The 11899-nt window shown below is 47.8% G+C and overlaps 1 protein-coding gene across 1 annotated transcript; it reads left to right on the top strand.

Moving 5' to 3' along the window:
* Positions 1-1356: 1356 nt before the first annotated feature.
* Positions 1357-1785, top strand: LOC118676108 (40S ribosomal protein S24-like). Its single transcript, XM_036349451.1, has one exon. It carries the CDS (start codon positions 1373-1375, stop codon positions 1763-1765), a length of 393 nt encoding a protein of 130 aa, XP_036205344.1. The 5' UTR covers positions 1357-1372; the 3' UTR covers positions 1766-1785.
* The last annotated feature ends 10114 nt before the right edge of the window (positions 1786-11899 follow it).

Genomic DNA, 11899 nt, shown 5'->3' with positions numbered 1-11899 from the left:
CCAGCAATGGAGTCTATAGGCTAAAATAAAGTTGGGCTGGAGGATCATCTCTCAAAGTCTCTCTTGGTTCTAAACAGCTATAATTCTTCATCTATGATCCCAGGGAGAATATACTATGCTCATATCCAAGAAAGAGACCTTTGCCTGCTATTGATTCTGACAGAATGTCAATAGCTTGATGGAAATATAAGAGGCCTAGGAACACTCAGTAATAAAAAAGACTCTAAAAGTCTTCTAAATCAAGACAGTTAAATAAATCATTCCTGACAACTCAAAGAGAAAACAGAGACACCAAATACAGTGACTCTTGGTCTCTCCTCTCCACCCTGTGTTCTCCCCTCTGTTGCCCTCCCTTCTACACACATTCAGAGACTCTTGTCCTTAATAATATGTGGGGGGGGGGGGGGGGGGGGGGGGGGGGAGTGTCCCTTAGATTAAGATAATTATGGATCAAGTCCCCAAATTTTCTCTTAGCTTGAGGAGATTGCTGTCTATTTCCAACAAGGAAAACACAGTTTGTTTTAAGTAAAGAAAGCTCCTTCCTGGTTTTCAAAAAGCATTAGGGGGAGAGGCAGGTGAAGAAGTTTAATTAAGAAGTCACATCTAGACGGCATTCAGTCAGTCATGGAAAGCAGTGGGTCCATGTGTTATTGATCAAACAAAACCTGGCAGTCTGCCTTTCCCTTATTTTATTTCTCATCTTACATTTGGTTTGGAAGAAGCAACTCTTTCTAGTGTATCTGTGGTGCCTGCAAAACCAAAGAATAACTGTGACTAGGGGAAAAATACATGTTCAAAATTTAAGAAAACTTCAGAGGTCCCTCATTGCACCTGCCTTGTAGGGAAAGCTGGATTAGCTACAGATTCGCAGAAATTACATAGAAATAAATGAACACAGCACAGAGGATTCTACTCAACATTAGAGCCATGATACAGCTTGCCTATCGTGTTGCAGAGATTGTGCACACAGAGGGGAAGAAAACACTCTTGTCCTTGAGGTCAGTCTGTTGCAGGAGTTCTCAACCTTGGCTGTCCACTCAGATCACTAGTGAGTTTTGGAAGAAAAAAAAAAAACACTGACGCACCATTGGTGGGGATGTAAAATGCTGAGATCACTATGGAAAACCATATGGTAGTTCCTCAAAAACGTAAAAATATAATTACCATAGGATCCAGCAATTCCATTTCTGAATATATACTGAAAAGTATTAAAAGCAGGGTCACCCATGTTCATAGTAGCATTATTCATAATTGCCAAAAGGTTGAAGTAACACCCAAGTGTCCATTGACAATGAAAGGAAAAACAAAATGTGGTATAAAAATAAAAGGGAAGCTCTTTTCCTCCCTGGCTGCTTGAAGACCAACCTTCATCATGAATGACACGGTAACTATCCAGACCAGGAAGTTCATGACCAACAGACTACTTCAGCGGAAGCAAATGGTCATTGATGTCCTTCACCCTGGGAAGGCAACAGTACCCAAGACAGAAATCCGGGAAAAACTAGCCAAAATGTATAAGGCCACACCTGATGTCATCTTTGTGTTTGGATTCAGAACCCACTTTGGTGGTGGCAAGACCACTGGCTTTGGCATGATTTATGATTCCTTGGATTACACAAAGAAAAATGAACCCAAACACAGCCTTGCAAGACATGGCCTACATGAGAAGAAGAAGACCTCAAGAAAACAGAGAAAGGAACACAAGAACAGAATGAAGAAAGTCAGGGGGACTGCAAAGGCCAATGTTGGTGCTGGCAAAAAGTGAGCTGGAGATTGAACTACAGGAGTAAAGATTCTTTGGTGGCTTTATCTGTAATGGTTGTGCAGATTTTTCATGAGAGGATTAATAAACTATAAACTTAAAAAAAATAAAAGGGAATATTATTTGGTTTTAAAAAGGAAGTAAATTCTGACGTATGATACAACATGGATGAACCATCAGGACATTATAACTAAGTGAAGTAAACCAGTCACAAAAAGAGAAATACTGTATAATCCCACCTATATGAGGTACCTCAAGTAGTCAAATTCATAGAGGCAGAAAGCAGAGTGGTGGTTGGCAGGGGCTGAGGGAAGGGGGTAATAGGGAATTATTGTTTAATATTTATGGAGTTTCAGTGTCACAGGATGAAAAGAGTTCTATGGGTGGACAGTGGTGATGGTAGCACAGCACTGTGAATGTACTTCATGCCCTGAACTTTACTATTAAAAAGGTTAAGATTGCCCTGACTGCTGTGGCTCAGTGGTTGAGCTTCATCCAAGGCACCAAAGGTTGCTGGTTTGATTCCCAGTTAGGGCAAATGCCTGGGTTGTGAGCTCATCCCTGGCAGAGGCTGTGAGGAGTCAGCCACTGATGTTATGCTCTCACATTGATGTTTCTCTCTCTCCCGCACCCTTCCTCTCTCTCTAAAAATCAATGCATATTTTCTTAATAGTTAAGATGGTAAGTTTTATGTTATGTGTATTCCACCACAATTTATAAATAAATAAGTAAATAAAAGATAAATTTTTAAAAACACATACTCTTAGAGTCTGATTTAATTGGTCTGGAGTACAACCTGGGCATGGGGATTTATTAAACTGCCCAGGAGATTCTAATGTGCAGCCTAGTTTGAGAACCATTTCTGTGGAATGTAAAAGCCATTGGTCTACAGAGAAAGTACTAAATCTGGAGCTACAATACCTGGGTTCTTCATCATATAAAGCCACATGAGTGCTTTAAACTGTGCTAAGCCTCATTTTATCTCTTTATTAGAGTCCCTGTGCATGAAATTCGTGCACAGGTGGGGTCCCTAGGCCTGGCTGGTGATCAGGGCTGATCATGTTCCCCGCCTCCCGCCTCCTCCTTCCCTTGCTGCCCACGTCCACCGCCACCCACCCCTGGTTCTCTGTCCCAGCCCGGAGCCCGCTCAGAGGGAGGAGCTGGGAGGTTCGTTGGCAGGCTCCAAATCAGGTAATCGGGGCCTGCCGGCCAGGGGAGGGATGGAGGGAAGGACCCAGAAGGTTGGCTGCCAGCCCCAAGGAGGGAGGCAGCCCTCAGCACCCCTGGGAAAGGGGCCGTGTCCGCTGCCACCCACTCCTGGTTCCCTGTCACAGCCCATGGGGGAGGGACTGGGAGGTTGGCTGCAGGCCCTGATCTGGCAATCAGGAGGGACCAGAAGGTTGGCTGGCAGGCACCATTGGTGATCGGGGCCTGTGGGCTGGGGGAAGCTCCTGCATTGAGCATCTGCCCCTTGGTGGTCAGTGAGCATCATAGAGACCGACCATTCTGGTTGTTCTGTCCTACTGGTTGCTTAGGCTTTTATATAAAGTGAGTAGCCAGATTATTATGACCACCCCATCAGTAATTCGTTGGGCCACCTTTTGCTTTCAATACTGCGGCGATTCTTGGCATTGACTCCATGAGATGTTGAAAGGTGATGTGAGGAATCTGACACCATGCCTGATGAATAGCACTGTCCAGTTCTGTGAGATCTGATGGTTGTGGAACCAGCTGCCTGATGGCTCTTTTAACTTTGTCCCACAAATGCTCGATTGGATTGAGATCTGCTGATTGTGGGGGCCACCTAAGCAAGGTAAAGTCTCCCTCATGTTCTTGAAAGCACTCCTCCACAATATGAGCACCGTGGCATGGCACATTGTCTTGTTGGAAGAAGCCATCTCCATTGGGATACGCCATCAACATGATAGGATGAACTTGATCAGCAACGATACTTAGGTATGTTGTGCTATTCAGACGTTGTTCCACACAAATTAAAGTGCCCAAATCATGCCAGGAAAGCACGCCCCAAACCATAACACTGCCCCCACCAGCTTGAAGGGTTGTTCTCATGCATGTGGGGTGCATGTTTTCATGCTGTTTCTGCCAAATTCTCACTCCGCCATCTGCATGATGCAACTGGAAACGTGATTCATCAGACCACATGACTTTTTTCCAATGCTCAACTGTCCAATCCTTCTGTTCCTGTGCGAATTAGAGACGTTTTATCTTGGTAACTACAGACAGCAAAGGTGTTCGAACAGGCTTTTGGCTATTTTGCTGAGTGCCAACAATCATCCCACATTCAAAGGCTGTTAAATTGCATTGTTTACCCATATCTTCAGAAAAAAATCACTTCTACTGTTGTGGTAAACAACCTGCTTACCTATTTATAATGGTCTGGCCCTCTAGCAACTTCAGTGTGAAATTATAGCTAATTTGCCTACAAACGTCAGGTGGTCATAATAATCTGGCCACTCAGTGTATATAGACTAGTGGCCCAGTGCATGAAATTCATGCGGGGGGGGGGGGGCGGTTGTTTCTCAGCTTGACCCGCACCCTCTCCAATCTGGGACCTGTTGGGGGATGTCCGACTGCCAGTTTAGGTCCAATCCCACAGTCGTAAATCCCTCTCGCAATCCAGGACCACTGGCTCCTAACTGCTCACCTGCCTGCCTGAATGCCCCTAACCACTATTCTTGCTGGCCTGATCACCCTCCATTCTGGCCTGATCACACCTAACTGTCTTCCCTGCCAGCCTGATTGCCCCCAACTATTACCTCTGCCAGCCTGCTCATTCCCAACTGCCCCCCCTGCCAGACTGCTCATCCCCCATGGCCCCCCATGCCGGCCTGCTCATCCCCAACTGGCCCCGCTGCCAGCCTGCTCACCCCCACTGCCTCCCCACCAGCCTGCTCGTTGCCAACTGCCCCCCTTTGCCAGCCTGATTGCCCCCAACTATCGCTTCTGCCTGCCTGCTCACCCCCACTGCCCCCATCTACCAGCCTACTCTTCCCCAACTGCCCCCCCATGCCGGCCTGCTCGTTCCCCACTGCCCCCCCTGCTGGCCTGCTCATCCCCAATTGCCCCCTCTGCCAGCTTGCTTGCCCCCAACTGCTCCCCTGCCGGCCTACTTGTTGCCAACTGCCCCCCCTGCCAGCGTGCTCACCCCCAACTTCCCCCCACCGGCCTGCTCGTCCCCAACTGCCCCTCTCTGCCAGCCTGCTCATCCCCAACTGGCCTCCTGCCGGCCTGCTTGTCCCCAACTGCCCCGCCTGCCCGCCTGCTCATCCCCAACTGCCCCCGTCTGCCGGTCTGCTCTCCTCCAACTGCCCCCCACTTCTGGCCTGCTCGTCCCCAACTGCACCTCCCTGCCTGCCTGCTCGCCCCTAACTGCACTCCCCCATTGGCCAACTTGTCCCCAACTGCCCCCCCTGCCGGCCTGCTCATCCCCCACTGCCTCCCCTGCTGGCCTGCTCGTCCCCCACTGCCCCCCCTGCCAGCCTGCTTGTCCCCAACTGCTCCCCTGCCGGCCTACTTGTTGCCAACTGCCCCCCCTGTCAGCGTGCTCACCCCCAACTTCCCCCCACCGGCCTGCTTGTCCCCAGCTGCCCCGCCTGCCCGCCTGCTCATCCCCAACTGCCCCCGTCTGCCGGCCTGCTCTCCTCCAACTGCCCCCACCCCCCCCGCTGGCCTGCTCATCCCCAACTGTCCCCCATGCCGGCCTGCTCGTCCCCAACTGCCCCCCCCCCCCCGCGAGCCTGCTCGTCCCCAACTGCCCCCGTCTGCCGGCCTGCTCTCCTCCAACTGCCCCCATGCCGGCCTGCTCGTCCCCAACTGCCCCCCCCTGCGAGCCTGCTCGTCCCCAACTGCCCCCCCCCCACCTGCCTGCTGGCCCCCAACTGCTCTCCCCAGCTGGCTGGCTTGCCCCCAACTGCCCCACCACCAGCCTACTCGCCCCCAACTGCTCCCCTCCCCCGCCGGCCTGCTCACCCTCCAACCAGAAATATTAATTTGGGAAGAGATAAGGGGAAATAAAATTACCATTTTTAAAATTTATTTATTTTTGTTAATACTTACCCAAGCATATTTCTTCCATTAATTTTTAGAGAAAGAAACATTGATGTGAGAGAGACACATTGATTAGTTGCCTCCAGCACGTGCCCTGACTGGGACTGGAGATCTAACTTGCAATCCAGGTATATGCCCTTGGCTGGGAATCGAACTCATCACCCTTCAGAGGGTGGGCCGACACTTTAACCACTGAACACACTGGCCAGGGCGAATTACCATTTTTTTGTGTTTGCTATATGCTAGTTTCTTTATTTTCTTATTACATTCTTACAAAAACGAAACTAGATGGCAGTATGTTCAGTTACAAATAATAGAAACACTGACCTAAAGTGACTTAAGCAAATAGGATTTCTTTTTCTCAGATATAAAACCCTGGAGGTAGGAGCTGCTGGCACTGGCTCTGCGACTCTCCTGATCACTTCTTTACATCTATTGCCTCTTAGCCACAAGATAGGAGCTCTAGTTTCAGACATCACAGCAATCGATGTTCAAGGCAAATGCTGTCCCAGAAAGGCACTCCCACCGGCTTCTGCTTATGGCTGACTGAGGTTCGGTTCTCTACAGTCTCAAATGGGGATTCTTGTGGCAGTGACTTACTGAGGGGGTGTTTTCAGTAAAAATTTAAGGAAGTAAAGGAAGCCGTGTACAGCAGAGGAAAGAAGTTAGGCAATGATGAGGGCTCAGCCTGATCCTACCACAGAGTCATCCCATATGGAGGCAAGAGGTTCTGGCTTTGGAATCCCCGTATCAGTCCATCATTGGCTGCAGGCTGCTTAGGATGTGTGGCATCATCTCCTAGTCATTTCCAAAGGAGGTTCTTTTGGTTGAAAGCACCTGGGGCATAGGCATGTTGTCCCAGTAACGGAGAGCTGGACAGGCCACCAAACAACATCTTCTACAATCTTATGGTCCAAAACAAGGTTACATGGTTGCCTCTTTAGTTAACAAGCTGATTGCAGCAATGACCCTGGACCAAAAGGGGACATCTGACCCAATCTTAGATGATCAAATGCTCTTCCCTGGAATTTGACCCAGGTTTGGTTAAATCCTGTCCTCTAAACAGTAGATAGGTCAAGGGAAGTAGTCCTTCCTGGGACAAAAGGAAGGACTACTTGGCATTGTACCCCTACCTCCTGGAATCAGCATCAGAATTTGATTTTGACAATCCAGCCCATGGCCAGCAACCATGGTGGAATTGCCAATCAGAGGGCACTTCCTCCAGGCCTGAGTGGAGGACCTGTTAGAAATAGGTCTTTCCCTGGAATCCAAACATTCTTCCCTGGAATCCAGACCTTGAGCTGAGTGACTTTGAGGTTGAAAATGAATCATTTACCCAAAGAGGCTGTCTGGTAGCTCTTGCCAACTGATTTCTAGTTCTATCAAAGACTACCCGTCATCCATTTTTATCCAGTTCTCTGAGCTACTCCCGGTTCTACCAATACAGCCCCTTTTGCTAAAATCAGCCAATGTCTGTTTCTGTTCCTGCACCAAATGACTCATTGATGTAGTCCCCAAAGACAAATTGTAAGCTCTGCCCTAGGAAGCATAAACTGCTTACAACTCCCCAAATTGCAATTTTCCAGGCTCTAAAATGTTAAGGTCCAACGGGTGCTCATTATATTTCATTGAGGCCCAGGATCTGGGATTTGTGCACATTTTCATGGCTGCTATATTCATTTCCATGTCACCTACAGTCAAGCTTCAGTGGGAAGTCTTTCCACAGCCATTTCCTAAGAAAGCCACAATATTTCCCAAGCTCCTGAAACATAACCTTTTAATTATTATTTGATAGAGGAAACATTGTTTGCTGGACTTTTGGATCATGCTTTTAGCACAGGATATGCTGGGGAAAATGAGCATTAATGCTTTGGTGCCATGGCTGACTGAAGCCACATAGATCCACTAGGTTATTTAAATGTCGTGGGAGGTTTTTCAAGATGGCTGAGGAGTAGGTGGAAGCTACACTCACCTCCTCCTGGTACCAAAACATACAGCTAAATGATAGAGCAATCAATCTGAATGACCAACTGAAAGATAGCTGAATAGGAGTATTATACCCCAGGATTTATAAAAGAAACTACATAGAAACTGGTAGGAAGGGCAGAGACACAGAGAGGGCTGACCCCTGCACCCATGAACAGTGGCTGAGAAGCTGTAAGGATAGCTTGGCAGCAAAAGTCTCAACTAAGGAGCACATACGACCCCTCCCCAGTACGCCGAACCCAGAGCACGAGGGCAGGAGGTGGCACCTGCATAGTGTCTGGCAGTGAAAGTCAGGAGGCCCCTTTCTGCCAGGAAGAGGAGGGAGTCTGCTAGAAACCCAGGTGCTCTCCTAAAGGGCCAGAGCACAAGAGCTTGGTCTCTGCAGTCAGTTGGGGTTCCGGTAGAGGGCAGGCGACTCAGGGCATACAGAGTCATAAGGAGAAGACCTGGATGGCGTAGCCCTGAAGACAGATCTGGAGGGTCAGCGTCTGAGTCAATATCCCACACTGCCCTCAGGAACCATCCTATTCTTATAGCACCAGCCTAGGGAGTGCACTAACCCAGTCCTCCAAATACTGGTGGCACCACCCTGCCAAGCTTGAGTCCAGCAGAAAGGACTCTTGGCTGCACCCAATAGGGACCTTTGGTCTGCTCTTTTTCTGGAGAAACTTTTGGCAGACACTCAGAGAGACATTAAACTGCAAGGCTTTGGAATGGGCGCCAGTATTCCCCCCCACCTGCAGGCTCAGTCAGCACCACCCCCAATGGGAGACTGTTCTGTTCTATCTTCCCAAGTCCTGGTGGCCCCATCCTGCTGAGCTCGGATCTGTGGGGAGAAGGGAACACCACTCAGAGCTGGGACCTTCTAAATGCATCTTCCCTCGCGGTCCAAGACTCGAGCAGGCACAACTATGCAGCTAAAGGGAGACATAGAACTCACTCCTCTCCTGCCAGTCCCAATGAAGGACTATCTTGATCTGTTTTTCCAAGTCCTAGGGGCCTGTCCTGTTGAGCTTGCTCCTACAGTGGGGACAGCTGGTTGCACCCAACCTGAATCTGTGGTGCGCTCCTCCAGGGGAGCTAGAATTGGGAACGCTAGCAGAGACTAAGTGGTATGGCTCTGGAGTAGGGGCCACATTCTGCCCATTGAGTGTCTGACCACACTGCCCTCAAGTATGGGACCCGCTAGCCCTGTCTCCTGAGCTGGTTGTTCCTCCTGACTGAGCTTGCACAGAGTGGAAGAGGCAGTGGGGCACAGCCAACTTGGGCCCACTCTACAGTCTTTTTTTCAAAAGTCTCTGGAGGAAATCCAGGCAACCTCAGGGGGTGACAAAGTAGCTGATAGGTGGACATCTACCTCAGAGAGCCTTGGACCTTTTATTGATCTGTCCCCATCTCAGGGCTGCAGGAAGCCGAACCTTATACACAGCTTGGTGGCCCCTCCCATGCACACCAAGCCCAGTAGACACAGCCATAATCAGTGAATAACGTGGTAGCTCCAGACAGGTAGCCCAAGGTCATTTACACAACATCTGACACCAACCTGCACCAGAATCCCATCGAAGTGGGCCCAGAATTAACACAACCAATGGTGGGCTTCAAACCTCACCAAAGCTTGACCCAACTAGCCACAAAACCAGCACACCCAAAGGGGACTCCAGCAGGTACTAGAACTTGCTGGGAACAACTCCATCTCAGGGGGAAGCCCCTAAACAGTGACTCATACACAGTGAACAAGGTCTGTCCTTATAGTCAGCCAGCCTGAGGATTAACTCCACCCATGAATGGGCCAAAGCATTCAAGACTCAACTACAACAGGAAGGGGCACATAACCCATACAAGAAAGATTTCTGGAGTACCTAGATAAGGTTATCTAGAAGGCTGCACCTCTGAGACCCACAAGGTACCTACATCAGAAAGCCCTCATAACAAACTTGGAAGTCACAGCAGATCTATCTAATACGTAGAGTTAAACACAAAAAGGCAGACAAAATTGGGAGACAAAGAAATATGCTCCAAATGAAAGAACAAGAGAAATCCCCAAAACAATGGTTATAAGGATACTCAAGGACATTAGGGGAAGAATGGGTGATCTCAATGAGAACTTAACAATAAAAGGAAAAATAATCTATCTTTAGGTTTATTATCATAGTTGCGGCAAAGTTTCACTGGTGCATATTTAAGTCAAAACTTACCAAATTGTAACTTTAAATAAGTGTGGTTTATTGTATGTCAATTAAATCTCAAGTTGTTTAATAAAACAGCCTATTATAGGACCACACATACTTGGCAGCCCAACACAGATTTGAAGGTTTCTTATATATTATTTCAACTGATGAGGAAGGGAATTTATTACAATTTTTTGTTGTTGTTGCAAGTGGCAGAATCTCAATTCTTTCTGGATTAAGAAACAAAAATGAAGAGAGGATTATTGCCTGGTCTGGTATGAATATTACCTTACTTATAAGCTAGTAAGTTAGCCTGTTACTATTTCATGAATGCTGGCAGAGAACACAAAATTCCTGGATCTACTTATGGCATAACAAGCAGCATGAGTACCAGCATATTTACCTAGGTTCCCTTAACCCTGAGCCCTTCAGAGGTGACACAGTATGACTTAGATGGATGCTCTGCACACAGTAGGTTTTCATCACAGTTGAGGAACACTGAGCTTGGAAAATCCATCGGTTTTCTGGCAAGCAGTAAGAAAACCTTCTCTTTACCCTGTAGGCAGACATCACCTCATCCTTCAAGATTGTTTGCTATGAACATAACTATGAGAAATGGCCCAATAAAAGTGGTCAGGGCCTTGTGTTCTTAGTACACTCAACATGATGTATACAAATAAGAGGGACAAAGGAAGGACTGTCTCCCTCAACATTAGGTAATTTAAATGATAAATTCCAGAGATAACTCCATAGCTCTAGGCACATCTGGATCAAATAGCTCACATGATGCGTTTATGCTTCTTTCCATCTCTCAGCAGTTTTTCCCATTGTGTTAGCATTACTGTCAGACAGAATTTTATGTGGTACAACTACCTCCTATCAGCCTAGCTTGGGTAACTTCCCTTTCCCTGATCTGGGACAAGAGGGTAGTCTGCTTTTAATTGGCCCAGGTCAGAGCACCTTTGCACAGCTGGGCAGGTTAGGTAGTATACAAAGTACCACATGTAAGGGAGCACCATTCGTTCCAGATATCACACATCTGTATATGAACTACAACAATTTCTAATAGGTGGAAGTAAAGTGTCCTGAGGAAGGTGCTGTATGGGTAGCCCTGGCCAGGGATATGTGTCCATCCCCATGCTGGGAGGTGGGATCAATCCTACCCAAACCACCCAGAGTGGTCCACCACCCCCATGACACTGAGAAGCATTTATTAGGAATGGGAATGGATGCTGGACAGACAAAACAACAGATACCTACTATAGGCCAGTACTGTTATCCCTACTTTCTAGTTGAGGACCCTGAGGTTCTGCAGTTAAGGAACCTTCCCAAGTCCCATAAAACACGGGAAGGGACAGACTCAAATCAAGGAGTACCTGATTCCAGAACACACCCAGTTTCCATTCAGCCATTCCAATTCCTGATCCTTAATGAAGCGAGTCTAAGCTTATTTATTTGATATTCAAATCCCTCCAATAAATGCTTCCACTCTACCCACCTAAAGGGCCAGAGCACAAGAACTCGACAATCTTTACTGCCCTCATTCATTCCTGTTAGGAACCTATGCTCCTTCAAATATTCTCATTTGAAATTACCATTCTCCAAAAAACTCAACGCTGCATGCTTCCCTAAACTCCAAGCTCTGTCCACAAAACAAAGATTTTACATTGGTTTGAAATAACTCCAACTCAGCACTCAATTTTCCCAATGGGGCTTAACTGCTGAGAAGACAAAGATTATGTCTTTCCTTATAAGACACAGTAGACAACTTCTGTAGCATCTGGCCAGCCCCAAACTCCTCTTCTCAAAGGTCTTTCCATGCCCAACAAGTGAGGGAGGAGCCCTAGACGCCAGATTGAGTTGAGTGAGCCACCTGCCTGCACTTAGCTGATTGGACTGGGAATGATCAGCTGAC

This window comes from Myotis myotis, unplaced genomic scaffold, assembly GCF_014108235.1.
Source record: "Myotis myotis isolate mMyoMyo1 unplaced genomic scaffold, mMyoMyo1.p scaffold_m19_p_2, whole genome shotgun sequence".
Lineage (NCBI taxonomy): Eukaryota > Metazoa > Chordata > Mammalia > Chiroptera > Vespertilionidae > Myotis > Myotis myotis.
Note: the sequence above shows the minus strand (reverse complement) of the source record. Positions and strands in the feature narration are given on the sequence as shown.